The sequence below is a fragment of the Dendrobates tinctorius genome, unplaced genomic scaffold (genome assembly GCF_039654945.1).
Source record: "Dendrobates tinctorius isolate UK_male_01 unplaced genomic scaffold, ASM3965494v1 ptg000016l, whole genome shotgun sequence".
Lineage (NCBI taxonomy): Eukaryota > Metazoa > Chordata > Amphibia > Anura > Dendrobatidae > Dendrobates > Dendrobates tinctorius.
The window spans coordinates 1,518,918-1,542,796 of record NW_027361684.1 but is presented as its reverse complement, the minus strand read 5'-3'; the positions used below and the strand labels follow the sequence as shown (position 1 = coordinate 1,542,796).

The 23,879-nt window shown below is 43.5% G+C and overlaps 1 protein-coding gene across 1 annotated transcript in view; it reads right to left on the bottom strand.

Moving 5' to 3' along the window:
- MOSPD2 (motile sperm domain containing 2) overlaps nucleotides 1-23,879 on the bottom strand; it is a 116,259-nt gene that overhangs the window by 82,830 nt on the left and 9,550 nt on the right. Inside the window, exons 2-4 of the mRNA XM_073565241.1 lie at nucleotides 18,107-18,164; nucleotides 8,580-8,735; nucleotides 1,434-1,520 (exon numbers count right to left, since the gene is read on the bottom strand). Coding sequence (XP_073421342.1) covers nucleotides 1,434-1,520; nucleotides 8,580-8,735; nucleotides 18,107-18,164 — 301 coding nt within the window. The remainder of the gene's footprint in view (nucleotides 1-1,433; nucleotides 1,521-8,579; nucleotides 8,736-18,106; nucleotides 18,165-23,879) is intronic.

Below are 23,879 nucleotides of genomic sequence, written 5' to 3'. Positions count from 1 at the left end.
CAGAACAACTCTGTGACCATGACCTATACCCAATTAAGGATCTCTGGAGAGACCTGAAAATGGCTATCCATCAACATTCACCATTCAACCTGAAGGAACTGGAGAGGATCTGCAAGGAAGAATGGCAGAAGATCCCCAAATCCAGGGGTGAAAAACTTGTTGCATCATTCTCAAGAAGACTCATGGCTGTACTAGCTCAAAAGGTGCTTCTTCTCAATACTGAGCAAAGGGTCTGAATACTTATGACCATGTGATATTTCAGTTTTTCTTGTTTAATAAATTTCCAAATATTTCTACATTTCTGTTTTTTTTTTCGGTCAAGATTGGGTGCAGAGTGCACATTAATGAGAAAAAAAATGAACTTTTTTGAATTTACCAAATGGCTGCAATGAAACAAAGAGTGAAAAATTTAAAGGGGTCTGAATACTTTCTGTGCCCACTGTATATGTCATGGAACATGTCAGAGTCTTGGAAGCGGACTCAGGAGCAGAGCCTGCTCCAAACATGGCAAATGCTAGGAAAGGACAGCTGAGTAACAGGGGATGGAGGTGACCGGTGAGGGGTCAGAACCAACCTTTATTGCAGTTTATGGAGGGCATAGAGCAGAGGTGTGAAGACAAAGGGGACCAAATTAAGCAGAGGGCACATGTGAAGGGGTTAACTCTTACCTCCCCTCCTACACAGAGAAGACGCAAAAAATACACAACACTGATGTGGGAGTGGAGAAAAAGTTAATCCTCTTACACACAGAAGAACAGGCGTTTCTGACAACATACAGAGCCCTGAAGAAAAGTGGAGGCAGAGGAGAGGGCAGACATGCAGTATGGCTTCCAAAACTCCCATAATTTTTCCACATCAGAGAGGAGTGATGCATAGGCAGAAGCAGGCACTATGAAGTACTAACGGTGCACTATGTGGCCATCTCTTGGACCGCCGCAGATCAGCAAAACATGGTCGTGGCTGTCTAGGCAGGAGTAGATGAGGTAAAGTGGTAGCCATGCACGTACGTGGATATTTTAATTAACTAGGTGTAAGGCAAATGGTGGGGCTGAGAATGGCTCCCTCCTCTTTCTACCTTAAAGGGAACCTGACAGCGGATACTGCCCAATCCGTGGCCAGCATGTATCAGGCACTGCCTGTGTATTCTCAGTCTGGTATATTTGACACTGAAATGTTGTGGTGTTTCAGAGAAAAACATACTTTAAAAGGCTCCGGGTATCGAGTCGCGCTGTAGACTGGGCAGACAGGCGGGTGCCTAGCGGTTTCTCCCCACCCGCTGCCCTGGAGGTCTCTGCCTAGAAGCGCACTTTTAAAGCATGTTTCTCTCTGAAGCGCCACCATACATTATGTGAATAAAGACATTTTTGAATGATTGTATTGTGAAAAAGATGAAGCCGTATGTAAACTCTGCTTCAGATCTGCTTTATACTTACATAGTTTGTTGCCTTCTTTATCGTAGCCATGCAGGTAGGTGGCTCCGACATCAAAGCACCACCTGGGTAGAACAGATTCACTCAGATCTGGGAAAAAAAAGAGAACCAAAACTTATCAACGTCAGACTAAAAACACAAAAAAAAACCAAATGTAACTAACACAAGATGTACACAGAACCAGGCTCTTTTCACACCTTGTAGCTTCCATATGGGCATATGCTAGGAAAGCTCCAACACTGCCCAAAATGAGGCCGAATTGGTTTCCATCGGGTGGATGCAGTACCAGGATTCTAGATCTCACCACCATGGGCCATAGTGCTAAAGAAAACAACTGTCAGCACCTAAAGTACAACCACTCTTTAAGAGCAACATATTGGGACGACCACGTACAGTTCACATCTATGAAAAAGGCCATGTCATAAACCAACAGTAAAAGAAGTTATATTTTTAATGGAAGGTCTGTGTTAGGAACGGCGGAACGCACTAAATAATAAATAATAGTAAGTGCGTTCGCCGCCCGGGGTCCACCGTGCAAGGGTGTTACACTGCTGCTATGTAATGGCAGACGCACAATATGGCGGTATAACGCACGCGGGTTGAACGTCACCCGGTGGCTCTGGGCGGTCTCTGCTACTTCACAGAGACGCCTAGGCATTAAATACAAAGACCGAGCCTGTTGACGTCACAGGACTCAGTGGAATGCACGCACGGTATATGGTCACAGGACTCAGGCCCAAGACACAGGGACAGCGTCCTTCTAGACCTACCGTGCGTGCGGCGTCGCAACCGCGGACACCAATAAGTACTGCTGACTGCAGCACGGCGACAGACACTGCCACTGTACGACAATGCCCGGTAGCAGGCACACTGTCGGACACTAGTACCGTGGATGATATGCACTGTGGCCTGTAGCTTGCCACTGACTGGCGCGGACTCTATCTCTAGTTCCCTATCCACACACGTAATATCAGAGGGAGGGGAATCTTAATGAGTCATTTGCAAGTCCATGCATCCGTCATCATTCACACAGGTAGCAACTAGAGTCTATACTAGCGCATGGCCGAGCGGACATGCGAACCTTTTATAGCCGGGACCTTCCGGAAGCTTCCAGATCCCTGAGATGGACCAATCAGATCTGGAGAAGGACCTGTGCATGTGACTCCCAATCTCCAATGGGAGATCGTCTCGTGAGCATGCTCAGTGGAGCGAGGGAAGGACTTAGGCCTGGATCACACATCCGTTTTTACACGTCTGTCAAAATCTGTCATTTTGCAAAAAAAACGGATCCGACATTTTTTTTTGCGGATCCGTTTTTTTTTTTTTACCATAGACTTGCATTAGTGGCTAAAGCAGATCCGTCCAAAAAACGTATCCAGTTGCAACCGTTTGTAGCAAAACGGAAACGGATCCGTTTTTTCACACTTTGGCGGATGCCAAAAACGGATGTGTGAAACAGGCCTTAGGCTCTGGAGTGGCTTGCTGCTGATCAGCCTGCGTTGCTGTTGCTGGCCCAGAGGTGGCAGCAACAGTCAGACCCACAGAGGTGGTCTGAGCAGAGTGTCGGGAACAACGGGGCTGCTGAACAGGCACTTCTGCGGTCGATGGAGAATGGGAGACCGCTGAATGCAAGGCTCTGGATTCCTGCTGTGCCGCTGCAAGAACCCGACGCCTAATAGTCTGATTATCAACTACAGTGCACGGCCATAGATTGTCGTAGATCCTTATCATAAAGCTAATGTCATGGTGCAATTAACTTAAAGGGGTTGTCTGGGAATACTTTATTTTTTTTCCTATGGGGCTAAGAACTGACAGGCAAGCAGTTGCTAACTACATGTCTGTGGTGCCCGGAGCTGGCTCAGAGCAACCACAGATTGCTCCTGACGGCAATTCTGCTGCTTCACATTAACAGAGAAGCTCTTCCTGTTCTAGGAAGCTCACGAGGGGCATAACGGCCGTCATCATGCTGATTGATAGCCGGCTCCCCGCAGTTATGCAGTAGGGAGCCGGCTATCAATGAACATGATATCAGCAGTCATGGACCGTCAACAGAGCAGAACAGAAGTGAAGCTGCTGTTCTGTCTACGTTACATCACCAGAAGCCGTGGAATTACCGGAAGGAGCGAACTGTCACTGCACTGAGTCAGCAAGGATCGGTGCTGGGCACAACGGACAGGTAGGTAGCAACTGTAAATTCTTAGGCCCATAAGAAAAAATAAAATAAGTCCAGATCACCCCCTTGAGGGTGAACAAACGCATAAACGCTCCATTTGGACGGAGCAGGAAAACCCCATTCTTGGAGTTCCAGAGCCACGATCTCAGGAGCACTTAGGATCCCCAGCGATCAGTCAGTAATCGCCTATCCTATAGATTGGGGTCAATTTATTCTTTTAATAACCTTTATCGTTAAAAGTCTATGAACCCTACGTGGCTTCATCAGAAAACTGATCTACAATAATTTTCTCTATAGCCATTGTATAGAATGATAGCTACAAAGTCATTGTACTTCCTAAGGGACAGATCCCTATCTTGGGTGGATGACTTCTGTTTTTAATGGACAGGAAACTTGTTGGAAGATTGTGACGAACTGAGCTCAGAAGTAGAGATATGAAGCCGTGGCACAAAGCCCGCCTTGTGAGACTGCACCTTCATGTTCTTATGAGCCCGGTTCCTAAGCCTGGCGCTAAGTCTAATCACCACATACCTTCAACATTAATTTCACTTGGAGGAATTCCAGGAATCAATTAAAAACACATGACCGCCAAGCTAAAAAAAACCTCCTGGAGAGTCTGGCATCTCATTCTGTTCATTAGCTCAGGAGCTTATTAGCAAAGTATAATAATCCGGTGCTGGAGACAAGTCCACAGTCTGGAAGAGCGCAGCAGCGGGCACGCTATTGGCTTCTAGAAGAAGGAAACTGCATGGATTCTGCTAATGTAACATCGGGTCAAAGAAAATCTAGGCCATAATGAAAAAACTAAAGTACACCCAAATCAATCAATCCCATTAGTTTACTTGAGGTTTTTAGACGTTCGTTTATGGGCAGCAGTTCCTTAAAGGGAATCTGTCACCCATTTTTAGTGATGATATGTAAAGATATCACCCAATTGTGCGTCCCATAAGGATTCTATTAAGACTTTTGATTCCCCCCGACCCCGCACCTTTGATGCATAAATACCTTTCTTATCTTAGTGGAGATGTATGGAAATCGCCGCGGTCCGGTCCGATGGGCGGGGCTTATTCGCTTTCTCCCCCCCTCGGCTTGCTGAACGTAATCTTCATCTGTGAACATCACAGATGCCGTAGTTTTCCGTGCTTGCGCATTGAAAAGGCCTCCGGCGCTTGCGCAGTATGCTTTGCCAATCGGACTGGACCGCTGCGATTTCCATACATCTCCACCAAGATAAAAAAGGTATTTATGCATCAAAGGTGCCAGGTCGGGGGGAATCAAAAGTCTTAATAGAATCCTTATGGGACACATAATTGGGTGATATCTTTACATGACATCACTAAAAATGGGTGACCGATTCCCTTTAAGGTCCCGCCACAACATTTCACTGGGGGTGAGCACTAGATTACGTCTTGGCCATGGCAGCACATGGAATGTTTTCTTTTTTGGCCATTCTGAGGTGGATTTCCTGGTGCGTGTAGGATCTTTGTCCCATTAAATCACCTAGTTTAGGTCAAGCATTTTGATAGGTGACCTCACGTTTGACTCTAGAATAGTTTGATTTACAGAAGATTTTATGGTCGACTCACTGACTACAAGGAGCTCAAATCCTGTGACTGCAAACAAGCCCAGAGTGATCACCCCTCCGCCATTGTTCTTCACAGTAGGTATGAGGTGTTTGTGTGAATATGATGAGTATGCAGGGCATTATGGCCACGTCTAACCAAAGGACATTGTTGCAATGTCGCCAAACAAGCCATGTTTGTTCAGTCTTTCTAATTGTGCTGTCATGAACTTGAACATAGAACATGGTGATGACTGCGCAGGCGCGGCATCTCTGGGCGCAGGCGCGCCGCCTTTCTGGGCGCAGGCGCGCGGCTTCCTGGCATCTAGTTATGTCCGGTGCTTTGCATGAGCCCAGTAAAAAAAAAGTAGGAACAAAAATTTGATTAAAAAAAAAAAAAAAAACTAAGGAGACATGGGAATTTTAGACCTTTTTTAATAGTTAAATAGCTAAAGGAGTAAGAAAAATATCTTTGAATCGTTAGACAACTCTTTTAAATGGAATATTTAGGGTATGTGACCACGAATTATTTAGTGTAGACGTTTCTGCATCAAAAACGTCTCTTGGCAAGAAAAAAGCTACCTAAAAAAGTTTGCTTTTTTCAGGCGTTTTTTGCATTCATTTGAACGGGTGAAAAATGCGGGAAAAACACTGAAAACATTCACATGCTATAGACATAACGTAGATATGAAACGGTTTCAAATCTGCAAGGAAAAAATAAGCAGCGTGGGCATGAGATTTCAGGAACTTCATTCACTTTGCTGGGATAGAAAATGGGACATGAAATGTGTGAAAATATCTTTACAGTAAAAATACAGCCTTTCGTCAAAAAAAAAAAATCAACAAGCCGTAGGAACCTCTTTCCAATGTCGTGCCTCTTTTCCTGCTTTTGTTACCAGTACCCCTTATGGCAGAACCAGTTGTACAAAACAATGGCTCTGCCTCATTATATAAAACCCCCAACGGACCTCTACGTTAATTAAGAAAAATAGAAATACCATGTGACAAAAACATGTTATATAGATATCCAAAGATCAGCAGCTCTACCATAGCCCTAAACCACATGGGCTCGCTGCTTCCAGGCCGTGCTCCAGCTCTCCCGAGCCTCCCAGCATGGCAGTACACAGTGCGGTATATAAAGGGCAGTACGATATCATACAAGTAAATAATTATATTACTACAATTCTATATATCAGCAGACGAGTAACGTTACAGAGTGCAACATTTATATGCATACTAGAGCTGGAAGTTCAAATAAAAAAACAAAAAACTAACACTACTCTCATCGCCCAGCTCACCTTAACATGCATTTGCAGAACTTTTCTATTTTTTTTTATATATACCACAATGCTTTTTTTTTTTTTTTATTTAGTCTAAAAATAAATAGTCAAAAGCAAATATTGTGCAAACACCTTTTATAGTTTGCTGTAAGGGAACTTTCTCTATTCAAGGATATCTGGAGGTTATGAAAATGACTAATATAACAAAGGGAAGGTAAATTCCCAGCTTGTGAATTGCAGCTTGTCTTTAGAATGTGCGTTTAATGATTAATGTCAACAGGGAATTTGGCTTTCTCCTGTGAATAGCGAAGCGCAGGAGGCACAAATCAGAAGACTTTAATGTTATAACTCAGCCATTGTCTCTTTACTGTCTGCTAAAATATCGAAATTCTATTACAGGCACGGCACAACGTTGGCTTGCAGGAGATGAAATCCGACTTCGCATTAGCCATAAATCAGGTGTGATAAAGCGCCACAATAGAAGTGCTGACGTTTCTGCGCCTCTGGCCGTGGTATGAAATAGACAATTAAAAATCAATATCGTATATATAAATAAGAGACGCGGAACGTAAATCTGGACTCTTCTATACTATGTATTCATGTGAAGATGTGGAGAAAGAAAGTATACCGCCACGGCAGCTACAGCCAATCAGTGCAAGATTTGACAAAAATCCAACCCTGCAAACACAAGCCCATAGCACTATCCCTCCAGCACCAAGCTTTACAGTAGGCACAATGAAGTCAGGAACCTAACATTCCCCCATGAATTTGCCAAACCTAGACTCGTCCATCAGATACCAGATAGAAAAGCATGATCCGTCACTGCACAGAACACGTTTCCACTGCTCCAGAGACGAGTGGTGGCAGCTTTATATCACTTCATCTGATGCATGGTATTGTGCTTGGTGACTTAAGGCTTGAATGCAGCTGCTGGGCCACGGTTACCAATCCCATGAAACTCTGGTTACACAGTTTTTTTCTGCAGTTAAACTTTGAACAGTTGCAGTTTTTTTGTGCAACGGGGAGTTGCGCAAAGATTTTGTGACTTTTGATAGTTTTCAAGACACTTTTAAATCAGATCCATTTAAATTGGCGGAGCTGGGGAGGGGCCAGAGCGGGAGATGGGTGGGCCAAACTCCTTGTCAATTTCATCAAAAATACTGGTGTTTTGTATCCCAAAAATGCAACTCCAGGAATGACGAAAGCAACCAGCAGCACTCTAGCAACGGTCGAAAATTCAAAAGCTCCAAGGAACCCCCTTAAAGATAATCCAGTAAGTAGAGATAGACGGCGTCCAATTCCCAGGTGAAAAAGTAAAACAAAAAATTTATTCTGCCATATAAAAGGTAACATTTCAACCTATCAACTAGGTCTCTATCAAGTCGCTTGTTAACGACCTTTCTGATAGGTCGAAACGTTGGTACCTTTTATATGGCAGAATAAATTTTGCTTTACTTTTTCACCCGGGACTTGAAAAATACTACTCCAGTCTGTGACTGGAGTAGCATTTCTGGCGTGATGTACAAGTGAACGCAGAAAAGGAGCCAAATTAAGTGGCGTGATCCTCTTAATGAATTTGGCGCCTTCTACTCCAGCAAGACTGATCCCTTAGATTGTAGTTATCGAGTCAGGAGAGCGTTGGAGACTTTCTATGCGCTAAGCTTCTCAGTACTGAGTAAAGCAAAGCCACTCAATGTGTGTGATAAAGCGTGGAGGTCATAAGGTTGTTCTAGAATAGTAAGAATATCTCAGAATGCTGCTAACTGTAAAATGTCTCTTACAGGAACAGTATGAACAATCACAGAGCCACTTATGTCACGGAGGAAGACGGTCTACTAGATCGTTCTCCCCTATACGTAGCGCAGCCTGGCATAGAAGAACACTTTTGGGCATTATTTTGCCAAGGAAAATCTCTTTGCGGCACTTTCCTGGTAAAATCTGTCCGATGGCAATAATATTACACATTTCCATCATCCCTATATTGAGCAATATTACTCAATGAGGGAGGCAAGTATCATTCAGGCAGAGTACCATTAGAGTCTATAAGTAATGTCGAAGAAAAATGTCAAAAATGATGTTTTTGATATCATAAACCCAATAAGTGTTTATCGAGGATAGGTATATGACCAGCTCACCGTTAATGTTTATTTCTTTTCTCCATCTGAAGCTTTCATCGATCATCTTCAAGGCATCGTCTGTCACGTTGTGCCTCCACAGAAGATAGCTCTCCACCCAGGCGTCGTCCGTCTGCAGCCTATCCACATCACGGGAATCGTATTTACTAGAATTGTCTGCAACGAAAACAGTTTATACATAAATACATGTCTGCTACATTCCAAGCAGCCGCTGCCCCGGTACGAGGCGCCGAGACGTCACCTACACCGGCCATTACAACAGATCGCCAAGAAGTTGGACTTTTATTGATCAGCTGATCGCTGGACAATCTAGAAAGGGGTTAAATGGAATGTGTCGTCAGAAAATGACCCATTGTTTAAAGAGGGACAAAACTTTCAACTGTTTTGTTTTGCATGGAAAGTTCTGAAACTTTGCAGATGGCTTTGTCAGGGAAATTGTCTTCATTCATGTAGAAAAAAAAAAAAAAAAAAAAAAGACTGTAAGCGGCTTCCAAACCCCTTTATTTCTATTGATCGTAGTTTGTCTGTCTTCAGCTGCATTGAAGATAAAACGTATTAATTTGGAGTACTGGTGCTGGCAGTGAAAGGGCCGGCTCTGCACCCCTGTCCTCCTCTGTGTCTTGTGACTAGCAGAACAATCACCTGCAGCATCTTACCCCCACATTTAAAGAAGCCCTCCTCCTCCTCCTGCCATCAAAGTTTTTATCCTCTTAATATATTGCAGTCATCATATTATAGAGCACTGTGCACTTACAATTGCTCATTCTGCCTTTCTACCCAGCTAATCCTTCTCTTTTCCAATAGGTCAATGACATCACGTGATTAAAAACAAACAGAATCCTTCTAGCTCTATGTAGAAACAGGAGGTCAATTTTCCCTGTATGACTCATGAGTCATCACTGCAAAAGTCAATTTATTTGACAGTAATTAAGAGAAACTCCTGAATGAATTGATTTGCAAAGATTCATAACTTTACATGATGCACAAACTTTAAAAGAAAAAAAAGTTTATTTTCTCTTTAAATCAGATTTTTAGGTTACTAGCATTTTTTAATAATTTTTTTAATCCCTAAAAGCAAAAAAAAAAAAAAAAAAAGCTGGTCTTGTAATTTTTAATCTGACCAATAGACCTAATATCTATTACTTCCTGCTCTTTACATGTAGGAAAAAACAAGGAGAAGAAAAACAGCGCAGGAAGTTATGCTAGCCTGATTTAGTGGTGTATACACAACAACATTTCTATGATTTATACGTCCAGCTGCTGGAGAACCAAAAGGGTCATCAGACCGGGAAAACACAGATCAGGAGACTTTGCGGATAATCTGCGCTGCTGGTATCACATCTCATAGATCCAAGTCCAGACAGAAAGTGTTTGCAATCTTTCTTTATTCAGTTGACGTGTTTCGAGGTACTACAGAGCTCTTCATCAGGACGAGGAAACCTTTGAGCTTTCTTGTCCTGATGAAGAAATCTATAGTACTATGAAACGCAACGACTAAATAAAGAAAAAAACGCAAATACTTTGTTAGATGTGATACCAGCAGCGCAGATTATCCGCAAATTATCATTTTCTGCTCTTTACATGAACATAAAGAGCAATAACCCAACTCAGACCCTATTTGTTTGAGGAGGAGGCGGAGAACTGTGACATCACCTTTTGTAAGTGGAGTTTCCAGTTTTACCTACCATATATAAAGTGGTTAGCAGTCATTGTACAGTAGGGGGAGGAGGTGAGCTGTGACATCACCTTTTCTAAGTGGAGTTTCCGTTTTTATTTACCCTATATAAACATGTGATCAGTCACTGTGCAGAAGGGAGAGGAGGTGAGCTGTGACATCACCTTTAGGAAGTGTTATGTACTGTATATAAAAGATGTCACCAGTCATTGTACAGTAGGGAGAGTAGGCGAGCTGTGATATCACCTTTTGTAAGTGGAGTTTCCATTTCTATCTACCGTATATAAACGTGTCATCAGTCATTGTACAGTAGGGGGAGGAAGTGAGCTGTGACATGACCTTTTGTAAGCGGTGTTTCCTGCGTTATATACTGTATAGAAAGTTGTTATCAGTCATTGTACAGTAGGGAGAGGAAGTGAGCTGTGAAATCACCTTTTGTAAGTGGAGTTTCCATCTTTATGTACTGAATATAAACGTGTCATCAGTCACTGTACAGTATGGGGAGGATGTGAGCTGTGACATCACCTTTTGGAAGTGGTGGATCCAGTGTTCTCTGCTGTATATAGTGTCACCACAACGCTATCTGAAGACAACAAGACTGCTGAAAAGTCTTCTGTTCAGAAGAGGAAACGTGAGTATGGCACAAGGTCTCATGATCAGTGTGACAATGTTGGCATCTTCCGATTTTCTTTATTTCATTACCAAACAATAGATTTTACATAAAAGCCTGATTTCGATAATAGGCAGTTGTTTTCTGAGCTTCCTGCTTACGGTCATGATCAGGTCTGAGAGGCCGCATTCTTACAGGGCACTATACTTTAAAAATAAGATCAATAGTGATATTTCTGACTTATTACATGCAAGAGCAACAATCTGTGGACATGTCAAGGAGGATGAAAAAGTTGCAGCGCTTTTCAAATTAGATTTTGCAAACATTTTGCAGCGCTGACAGAAATCTGCTTATCTAACTGTTCAGAGGACAGTCTCCGAGTGCAGATTTAGCATTTTAATATTGGCTGGCAATGATATCCATGACACAGTATAGCGGTGGTATCTTCTGATGGTATCATGGCCACCAGTCCTGGCCGGGCCGTGTATAGACCTGCAGTCAGCGAAGAACAGAGGCCAAGACACAAAAGAGGAAATACGCCCGCTATATGGTTGTGTGAATTAGCCCTTATTCTAGGACACGGATCATCTATTCTTGGGATATGTCATCAGTATCAGATCGGTGGAGGTCCGACTGTCAGCCAGGGCTGTGGAGTCGGAGTCGGAGTCATGGAGTCGGAGTCGGTGCTCATTTTGGTGGAGTCGGAGTTGGAGTCGTGGAGTCGGTGCTCATTTTGGTGGAGTCGGAGTTGGAGTCGGTATAAAATGGACCGACTCAGACTCCGAAAATATATAATAAATTGGGTACAGTAATTCAATGCAGGATGTGCTGAATATTTTTTCATAGGAGTTTGGGAAAGTTATGAAATGTCCTATAAATGGCTGTTCTATTCCTGATCTAAGGCTACATTCACACACAGCGTTTTTGCTGCGTTTTTTGAGGATACGTTTTTCAGCTGTAAAAGCAGATCATCTTTTTAAAAAACTGCATCACCTGAAAGGTTTTTGAGCTCATAGATAATGTTTTCAATAGCAAAAGCAGATTAGAAATCTGCTCTATCCATTTATCCATATCTGTCTATCCATATCGTATCTGTACCAAAAAGAATGAAACCGGGTAGTACACCAATATATATTCTGTTCTATCTAAATATCCTGATTATTGGATCATAAAAATGATTAAATGTCTGATGTCACATTGTACTACAATAAATTTTTCACTTAAATATAAGCAATATGTGTGGGAGTCGGAGTCGTGGAGTCGGTGTAAGGGAAATTGAGGAGTCGGAGTCGGAGTCGCAGGTTTGGCTTACCGACTCCACAGCCCTGCTGTCAGCACCTCAACTTTTCAGCAGTTTTCCGGTCAGGCGGCACCCAGATCCTTGCACCACATAGTGGCCATTACCGGGTACTGCTGAACACTGTATAAATGCCTAAAGAGATGGACTACAGGAAGGGGACGCAGGTCTTTTTTCTACTATCTTTTAAATTGCATACATGCATAACATAGAGGGGGGGGGTTCTCATTGGCCAATGGCAGGAGCCAGGCATGCAGAGAAGAGAAGGAAAGGAAGTTGCAGCACCTATAGTGCTGGCAGAATGAAGATAAAAAGGACTGATCCACTGAGAAGTGTGGATTGTAAGTTAGAATTCGAATCAAGACATTTTCTGGACATATATTAGACTGATGTGTAAAAGCAGTTTTAACCTGTTGTAGGGCACGAGGACAGGAAGACCACGCTTTTCTACAAGTTGTGTGTAAGGACGGGAACATTTTAAGGGCAGTCTGTCACCACAAAAATGCAAAGTGACTTGTGATTTTTATAGGTGCTAAATTGCCTTTTACAGATAAATATATGCAAATAAGGGCTCTCCAGCGCAGTTTTGGCGTGGCCAATGGCTCGGGGTGCACTCTTACACTGTACGATTAGCATACAGCGAGCGCTCCTTAAACTCACAGCCCGTTTCTGCACACTAACACTGTAGGAGCAAAATGCGGGCACATAGGATCTGATATCTGGCTCCTCTCTGAATCCGCTTGTCCTGAACTGGACGATAAAACAAGAGCTAACAACGACTGAGCAAATTACCTGGGCGCTATACAAATCTGTACATGGACGCTGAGGCTTCTGGGGACAGCTAGCCTGATAGGTAGTGATCCCAGAGGTGCCATGGCCACCCAACACACTGGTAATTGGAAAATTATTTTAATGGAAATCTGTAATGGGAGCAGATCCACTACAACTCAGAGGGCTAGTCTCAACTAGGACATTTATGGAATAACCTTAAGGAGGTTGTCCTGTCTGGGACATGAACAGCATATCCTGTCAATAGGCTATATATCTACCATAGATGTAGGTCCCACCATCGGGATTTGCATCCATTGCGAGAATGACGGCTGTCGTGCACACGGAGGAACAGACAGCACTAGGAAGTCCCCTTCCTTCATGTATAGGAAGAAGTACTTCTTGTGGGTATACTGATCTAACACTGGTGATACCAGAGGTACTAATGTAAAGAGAGGCTGCTCACACTGCTGTCCACCCTGTCTATCTAATCAAACACTGGGGATACCAGGGATATCAAGTATGCTGAGGTAAGAAGAGGCCGCACACACTGCTGTCCATCCTCTCTGTCTGATATTATCTAATACTGGAGATATCAAGGGTGCTGAGATAAGACCAGGCTGCACACAGTGCTAGCTACCCTGTCTGGCTGATCTATTATTGGAGATACGAGGGGAGCTAAGGTAAAAAGAGGCTGGTCATACTGCTATCCACCCTGTGTATCTGGTCTAATACTGAAGATATCAGGGGTGCTGAGTTAACAAGAGGATGCTCACACTGCTGTCCACCCTATCTAATGAAATACTGGAGATATCAGGGGTGCTGAGGTAAGAAGAGACTGCTCACACTGCTGTCCACCCTGTCTATCTGACCTAATACTGGAGATATCTGGGGTGCTGAGGTAAGAAAATGCTGCACACATTGCCATCTACTCTGTCTGTCTGATATAATAATGGAGATAGCAGGGGAGCTAAGGTAAGAAGAAGCTTCTCACACTGCTGTCCACCCTATCTAATATTGCAGATACTAGTAGTGCTGATGGAAGAACAGTCTGCTCACACTGCTGGCCACCCCGTCTACCTATCTAATCATAATCAAATACAGGTGATACCAGGAGTGCAGATATAAGAAGAAGCTGCTTACACTGCTGTCCACCCTGTCTGTCTGATCTAATACTGGAGATATCAGGGGTGCTGAGGTAAGAAGAGGCTGCTCACTCTGCTGTTCACCATCTCTGTCTCATCTAATACTGGAAATACCTGGAGTGCTGGGGTTAGAAGATGCTGCTCACACCTCTGTCCATCCTATCTATATGATCTTATACTGGAGATATCAGGGGTGCTGAGGTAAGAAGAAGCTGCTCACACTGCTGTCCACTCTACCTGATCTCATACTGGAGATACAAAAAGTAGTGAGGTTGTCACGTGGACCCGTCCTGTGTGATGCGACCAGCAGGCCGGGAACTAAAACAACAAGACGCGGCACGTGATACTGTCCTGTGTGACGCGGCTCGCAGGCCGGTAACAAAAACAACAAGACAAGGGAAGGGAAACAGTTACAACAGTGGGCCCTGTGATAGGGAGAGGGGATGTGGAGACCTCCTGCACTCCCCTGAGTCAGTGTCCCTAATGCTCCTAACGTTCCCTATGCCTGTTCCGCACCGGGCGCCGATGAGGAACCTGTCGCCCTAGCACACCCTACACACCTATCCCTTGCTAGGGAGCTGGGTGGCGCAGGCACTGGCCCCACCGCTGTACTAATTCACACTAAAGAAAAACACAAACGGGGAAACACAACTTAGCTTTACTCTGTTGCACTTGCTCCTGGCAACAGAGTCCACCACCAGAATGCAGCTCTCCTCCCTGAATCGCTGCCACCAAGCTCTGTCAGAGCTACAAGGGAATCCCCTCTGACTCCTTCCACACCAGGGCTAAGACAGTGCTGCAAGGAACGCTCTCCAGCTCCTTCCTCCACCAAGGATGGTTGAAATGAACACTATCACCAACACTGATTGCAACATCTGTGAGTCTTTTATAGCAGAGCCAGCAATCACACGTGCATAATAATCATGTGCACTTAACAAAAGAAACTAGAGTGCAATAACGCTCACCACCACCGGGGGCAAACTTAGAACAAACAACACGACAGTGCAATAATCCTAATGGCCACCGGGGTCAAAAACCAAACTTAAGCACAGCTTAGGAAAAAATATAGGTTACCTGTGCTTCTTATCAGTCCTGATCCAGCATGGATCATGACAGAGGAAAGAAGAGGCTGCCCACATTGCTGTACACCGTCTTTTTTACCTAATGGCTACTATTTTAATTCTTTAATGATCAGCTCCTTAAAGTAAATAATAGAGATTTGCTAATTAAAAGATATACTGTATATGAATGTATTTATAATGGCATTTCTCTACATTTTTGTTTTCTATTTCTGGTGAACCTCCAGAAGTGCAGAAAAACAACTTCACAAGATATTCTACACAACAGTTGTAAATGTTCTATTATTTCCGATAATTTTTGAGACTCATTTGTTTCATTCCCCTCCCCACTTGAAAGTTAATTATGCAAACAATACATTTGGCAAAAAAGGATAAAAACTAATCGCTGCCCGTTTGCAGTGAACACTTGAACCAAACATTTGAACGGACCCTAGAGTTCTCAGTGGTGCCTGAATACTGACTGATGGGGTGTTTGCTTTAGGTTTTGCTTTTTTTTTTTTTTCTAATTTATAGGTTTAGTTTTCCAGTAATAACTGAAGCAGTAGGAACACTGAATGCCATGATAATCACTACAAACTGATTTTAAGGCTGGATATTACAATTCTCGAAATAATTATTTTTTAGGATAATAAACGAATACATCGCTGATTACTGCAGTATAATGAGCTGTGAGCAATTTTTTTTCTAAATAATGAGATAAACCAAACAACTAAAGATATAAAGCATTAGCCAAGTGTGCTGATATAGATGGAGTGGACAGAAAACACTCGCAAGAAGAGATAGAAGGGAGCGTCTGACTTCCGACATTATCTATCCAGGTCACACTAAAATAGATCTGTTGCGTAGTTACAATTGCATATTAAAATATTTTCTTTCCATTTAAGTCAGTTTAATAGGTCATTAGGGACAAAACAAACACAACGCCGCTAACACAAATAATACACACCATACGCCAAGCAAAGTAGGGGGACAGAGATGAAACCGCACAGCCCTAAAGTGCGGGACAACAGAGAAGGAAAAAAGAAAAAAGGAAAAAAGATGGGAAAAAAGGAAGAAGGACAGCAAAATGGTTAAAAGAGGTAAAAGAAAAGGAAAGCAGAAAGAGATAATGGAGACAAATGAGCAGAGAAAGACAAATAAGAAATCATGCAGCATGTATGTCCAAACACAAAATCCCTAAAACAGAGCGCTGCCAAACGGCGTCCACATTCTGCAACGTGTCAAAGCCTCTTGCCTCAAAGAAAAAAGAAACAGAAGCAAATGGGGACAGTATGGACACAGGCCTCTATGGGTGCAAGTGCTCGAATGCTACGTTCAAGTCCTCGCCTTGGACTAATCATAGGAAACACAGTTGAATCATTATTGCATTTGCTTTTTCTTGAAATGCTAATGTTTTACGCTTTTTTTTTTTACGCCATTTTAATCTTTTTTTCATTTGTGCCTTTTTTTTTTGTTTGTTTCAAGACTGTTTCAGGTCTTCGCCTGGTTTTTATTCTAGTTTGCCGCCATGAGCGGGGGAATTAGGGTTTCCGGGTGTTTTCGCATGATTCATTATTTGTCACTAGTTTGCTGCAAATCTACTCCAGTCTCCGTCACAGAGTGTCGTGATGGTGACTCGTACGGCTGGAAAGCGCTGTCCTAGAGAGTCTCTGCCTGACTCTGCAGAAGTTTAATCCACTGTGTGCTACAGAGTTTGGCTTCCCCGGCCTATCCCCAGCCAGCAGTGAATAGATTAGGCAGCTCCTCCCTCCACACCGTGCCTGAGCTTAGGTCACACTGAACAGTTGTTACTAGCTCCTTGTAAAGGTGCTTTGTTGTTTTGTCTCTCCTGCTCCTAACCTGGCTAGTTTACTCATTCCATTAGATCTCTACACTCCTGACCCCAAGCTTTGTATTCTGAACCTGTGCTGCCTGCCCTGAACTTGGACTTTCTGACCACGTCTCGGTCTTCACCCTCCATGGTTTAAATTATACCGGTGACCGGTAGGTCAGCTGCTGCAGATCCGGGTACGGCCCAGGAGTGGCACCTGGTGACTACCCTAATAGCCCAAGACTATCCTCACCATCAGAGACTCTAGTAAAGACCACGTAGTCACTTGTTACACCCCTCCAGGGTAAGGCAAGCCAGTGGTGCAGTAGGTCCGCACCTTCTGCCATCACACGGTCACTCCAGCTCTATTCCTCGCCCAGCGCCGCCTCCTCCTACTGCTTGACTGACACACTCTATGATCTTTGACTTCAGGCAAAGGAGCCATGAGTAAAGTAGGAGGTGTCGGCGAATAGAGCTGGAGTGACAGAGGCTTCAGATCTACACACTGTTGTTCAGCCTCGTTTGCCTTTCAATTCAATCGCTGATTTCTCAGTAACGACAGAACAGACCGGTCATGTAAAAGGTATGGCTGGAATTATCTTTGAAAGAGCTCCTTGCTCATACACTACTGTTCAAACGTTCAGGGTCACTTAGAAATGTCCTTATTTTTGAAAGAAAAGCACAGTTTTTCCAGTGATGCTAACATTGAATTATTGAGAAATACACTCTATACATTGTTAATGTGGTAAATGACTATTCTAGCTGCAAACATCTGGTTTGTAATGCAAATTCTTCATAGGTTATAGAGGCCCATTTCCAACAACCACCACTCCAGTGTTCTTATGGTACTTTGTGTTTGGTAACTGTGTAAGAAGGCTAAGGATGGTTAGAAAACCCTTGTTCAAGTATGTTAGCACAGCTGAAAACAGTTTGGCTGATTAGAGAAGCTATAAACCTGACCTTCCTTTGAGCTAGTTGAGAATCTGGAGCATTACATTTGTTGGTTCCATTAAACTCTCAAAATGGCCAGAAAAAAAGAACTTTCATGTGAAACTCGACAGTCTATTCTTGGTATAAGTGGTGAGACAAGTACATAGTGACATGTAATATACACATTCATGACCAGACGCATTATCTACAGACCTTGGATATATTCTTGTGCAAATCTCCTCCGCGTCTCATGAATTAACTTCTCTTTGTCCTGTTGAAAGCAACAAAAAAAAAAATGCATAAAACATCACTAAGAATATGACTAAGTCAAGAAATAAGTGCAAAAAAGTCATGCTAGTCGCATAAAATTGTCTTCCATGTCTAGATTATGTCGTCGAATACATAGAAACTGTTCCGTAAATGCAGTACATTGCATTACTACGAGTCTCAAGGTGACACCGAGAAAGAAAGTTTCTACAGTCTGATGTATCCGTGCCATGCTGATCACCCGCTGCTGATGTACTGGACAATACATGGAGGAGGGGAGTAACTAGCCCCTCCGCCTCCGCGTAGCCACGACCAATACTAAGAAGCCAAATTGTAATATACACAGAGATGAAGGGTGACAACGCTGAGCTGCGTTTTCGCAACTGATGGTCACTGGGGTCATGTTGAGGCAGTTACAAAAAAAAATTCCAACCATGATTTTTGGCACATGTTGCAAACAACTTTGTCCCCCAGGCTACGGTTACACGCAGCATTTTTCTTTTCTGCATTTCACAATTTCAGCACAGGCTATGAGATTTCAGGAATCTCTTGCCCGCACTTGATCACTGCAGAACTTTTTAAATTTGCAGCAATTCAATTCTGATTTTTTAAAGCGTCTTTTTCACTGACAGAAAGCAATGAGAAAGGGGCACAGCACACTGGTTCTGAACTTTTTTTTTTTTTTTGCAGCGCTTTTGATTAATAAACCGAAGCTTATTAAACATGTACTGTATACAAATAACACGTGTAATTTGCATCCAAAAAAATGCAGTAAAAAAGCAACAAAACCTGCATTTTGAATGTTGCAAAAACTCTGTGTGAACATAGCCTTAGACCTTAGGTTTTAGTTGTGATTGGAAAATTGGGAAATTTTATTGTTGAGTTTTTTGAGAGATTAATACATCTTGGGGGTTCTCATTACCTCCTGTATTATAGGGGTGGGGAACCTACGACATGCAGATTCTCTGCGCCTATTGCGGGCACATGTCAGCTGTTCAAAACAGCTGTGACATGTCCCGGCTTTGATGCGGGCTCACCGCCGGAGCCTGCATCAAAGCCGGGGTACTGCCATTGGACGTACTATTCCATCCAATGGCAGTAAGGGGTTAAAGGGAACCTGTCAGCAGGACTGTGCTCAGTAACCTACAGACTGGGTCAGGCTGGTGCCGTTATACTGATTACAATGATACCTTGGTTGATTAAATCTTTATTTTCAGTTTATGCTATGCTCGTGCTCTGGGGCGGCCTGTGGGCGGAGCTTTATGTGGTGCTCTGCATAGATATTCTGATCCCTCAGTGACCTGCCCCCTATTTTACATACTGAATATTTGAATTTTGCTAGAGGAAGAAAAAAAAAAAATGTGTCTACTAAGATGGCGGCAGTTGCGCCTGCGCAGTAGCATCCATCAGGTCGCCAATAGATGCTACTGCGCAGGTGCGGTCGGTGCTATTTTGAGAAAGATTCATATTCAAAATGCATATCCTTAAATGAAATCCTGCTGAATGTGATTTTTTTTTTCAATACATATTATATTCAGTATGTAAACTAGGGGGCAGGTCAGTGACGTATCAGTGACCTGTCATAAGCCATCAGTATGAATACTTAAGCAGAGCGCCACATAAAGCCCCGCCCACAGGCCGGCCCGAAGTACGAGCATATCATTAGCTGAAAATGAAGATTACACAACAACCACAAGACGGATTTCTTCAACCAAGGTATCATTGTAATCAGTATAACGGCGCCGACCTGACACTGTCTATAGGTTACTGTGCACAATCCTGCTGACAGGTTCCCTTTAAGAGCCATCCACAGATCATGATTTCGGGATTTCCTAAATACTGCAATACTAATGAAATCCTGAAAACATGATCTGTTGGAGGCTCCCGAGGACTGTAGTTGGGGAGCACTGCTTTAGGGTCATGAGGATTAACCTTTCACCGTTAGCAGCTGCTCGAATCTGCCGACTGCTGACGGGAAAACACAGAAATAATATTACTCCACGGTTTACAGCTCAGCATATCTGCATTTATGCCAAAGGTTAGGACGTGTCCCTAGAAATTTCTGTTCCTGAACAGGAGCCTATTTCTCAGAACTGATTATGCAACAACACTCAGAGAATGTTATTCATATACACTGTATATATATAAAAACAAACTCCGTGTCCATATGAACATCCTGAAGAAAGCAAGTAAATGTCAGAAAATCAGAGAGCAGTGCACAAACACGAATATAAGAACTAACGCAATTATAAGGAGCATACAAAACAAACATCCATACAAATTAAAAACAATAAAAAAAAGGAAATGAACTTGCTAATGCACTATTTAAAGGGGTTGTCCAGTAAAAACAAATTATTACCTATCGATGGGGTAGGTGATAACATGTGAATTGGTGATTGGTCAGCAGCTTGGACCCGCACCGATTGGCAGTTATACCTCTGCTACAAAAATGGAGCAACAGGTTGGATGCCCAACTGCCGCTCCATTCATTCAGTACGGAGCTGCCGGGAAAAGCTAAACGCAACGCGCAGCATGCCCCATAGGGGCAAAAGGTCAAGTGTCCTGACGATTGGTGCAGGTCCCAGCGGTTAGACCCCACGATCAGCAAGTGGATAGGTAATATTTTATAGGGGATATGCGGGACTTTAACACTGATGACCTACCCTTAGGACAGATCATCAATGTCTGATGGGTGAGGGTGCGACACCCGGCACCCCTGCCGATCTATTCCTGGTGTTGGCGGCGGTCGGTACTGCTCAGTAATGGAGCCGCACAGTTCCGTCGACTGTACAGTGGCTGTGGATGGGTCCTGCAAATCTGACACCCACTCAAATCAATAGGGGGTGGATGTGCAGCTCCAGGCCGTGGCCACTATTCCGCTGACAGAGCTGCACTGTGCAGTACTGCCCGCCGACACGAGGAACAGCTGATCGGCGGGAGTGTCGGAAGTCACACCCCCACTGATCAGACATAGATCTATCTTTGGATAGAATGTTAAACTCCAGGACAACCCCTTTATTTTCCCCGGAGAACCCCTTTAAGTAAAAGCACATATGAATGGAAAAAAAAAAAGCTATAGAGTAAAGCAATAAATACTTAGCAGTCAGGGATCTGGGAAACATTTGGGGGGTTACTAAGGAGGAAAACGCTCAGGAGTCCAATGCCTATCGCCATTTACATGACTCCACCAGGGCCACCTTACGCTGTGTACACTGACATCACTGCAGAGCCCAGTGATTGGCTGCAGCGGTCACATGAGGTCACTGTGATATCACCACTACTACAATATCAAAAACTGCGGGTAGCGGCGGAGAGTTGGGCGGACATTGGACAAGGACATCTGACCTCGCCATCTGCACAAACAGAAAAACTACGGATTAAATAGAATTAAACGGACAGCCCCTCTAAGCACTGGAGTCTGGTGACTGCAGGAAGAAGTTCTACAATTATTGGCTATCAGTAACTTCACAGAGGATAGATGGAGACAACAGATCGCATCAGATTTTTGCCGCAGATTTCCTCCTATGCATTTTTTTTTACACTGAATGTGGAAAATAGCTCATCAAATGTCATCCACTTTGCTCGTACCGGAATACTGGACAGAAAAATCTGTGTAGTATCTGCTCTATGTGAACATCCCCTTATATTCACGGTAGATGTTAGGTATTAAAATGACATCAATAGCAACTGGTAAAAGGCGTCAGCTCTGTGTTAAAAGGATTCAGAAAATGAAATATACCGTAGTTAAAAATCAGGTATTTGTGTTTCGGTAAGAGTTTACAGCAGTTTCATTATCATCAGAGTCAGGATTACACCCCCACAGCTGGTAACACAGGATCCACCAATCAGAATATTCAATGTCACAGCTTCGGGATCCATGGTTACGACCACTAACAACAACTGTCACTAGATGATTGCAGTAGCTTAGGTATCCATGGCTATGACCAATGCCCTGCACATGGGGAAAGCGACACAGCTAATCAGAAGGACTATACTACATTTCTAATTGGAGCTATTTGCTAATATTATTATTATTGTTACACCTACTACATATTGGGGACAGGAACTTATCTGTTATCGGTGCCGGTATTGGACCCAGGCCGATCAGATATTGATGCCCTATCTTGAGGATGGGGCATCAATGTAAGAGTAGAGGACAATCTCTTTAAAGGAAATAAATCTGAAAAATAAATTACAACAGACCTCAGTACACCCCAAGAACCTCTCTGCCTAGGCTTCATATCTGACTGTCCCTGATTTTTCTCATCAAAAACTGATGGCAATACTTTTGCTGCGTTTTTTTTTCAATTTCTTATTGTTTGTATAGATAAAAGAAACTCCGCAATAAGGCTGAAAAAACTGACATGCTGTAGATTTAAAAAAGCAGCAGTTTTCCAATTTAGGTTTTGCTGATGCTGTAAACAGCAGCTTTAACTTTGCGTAAAAAAAGGCTGCAAAAACACAACAACGTGTGAACACAGCCTAAGAGCATCCTGATGAAGCACAAAAGTCTCAACCTGGGAAAACAGAAGAAACTGTCAGCAGCACAAGTGGCAGTGCGCTCTGTAACTTCTGGAGTCCAAGCAATGTTGGTTTAGTCTGGGGTGACTGCCATGTGCGGCACGGTCACTGCGCGGTAAATCCAAGCACCACGTAACCTCGAATAACATCAGGGAACCAGATAAAGCTGGCATAACATGTGGGCAAAGCTTAATTCCTCTGGTAACCAGATTAACGTCCAGACCGCAGGCACAATGGTGCGGCATCAGGGGACAGACAAGAACTGAAGGTCGTTTACATTCAGATTCACAGCGACTGATCCATGACAAGCTCCACACAAATCTCAGCTCCAAGGTAGTAACGGGACTGGTTCTCTACACACGGGCACCATTACATGTAATGTGCAAGGAGAAATCATCCTCAGCACACCGCACTGATATCACACCATATGGAGAAGCCCGGGTAGGCGGACGCTGGGCAGACGTCATCCTCAGGGGCCACTGGAGAGTCTGCCTGGGTCACTGCATGTGATGCCGTGCTATCAGTGCCACTAATATTAGTAATGACACAAACACCCTACAGGGGCTGTGTGGCAAAACCAAGTCATCACATACCAACAGGATAGACTATAAGGTGATGATTGATGGGGGGGGTCAGACCACTGGGACGTGCACCGAGCGGCAGAGCAAGGAACTTTAATCTCCATTAGAATGGAGTGACAGTGCGCTCGCTCTACCATCCATCCATTCATTCCTAATGGCAACCCCACAAAGAATGAACTGAGCGGACATTGGGCATCCAACATTTTGTCATGGAGATAAAAGTTCTTCAATCTGCTGACTGGTGCAGGTCCCGGAGGACAGACACCCACCAATCAGTAAATTATCACCAGATCTGAAGATAGGTGATAACTTGCTTTCACTGCACAACCCCTTTAAGGCTCTGCGCACCTATACTACAGTATATGTCAGGAGTATTCCCATCATACACTAACATCGCCGTAGACATCGAATCACACTTGGACCAATGTAATTCTATGGGGCCGTGCACATGTTCGACTTTATTTCACCCACTGAGCCAGTCCAGGGGAAAAAAATAAAAATAAAATCACTGCCTGACCGAGTTTGATTAGATATTTGGATCGCACTCGGCTGTGCAAGTAAGGGAGTGCATGGAAATTATCAGGTGGCACTTGGATGACATCTGAGTGCAGTCTTAT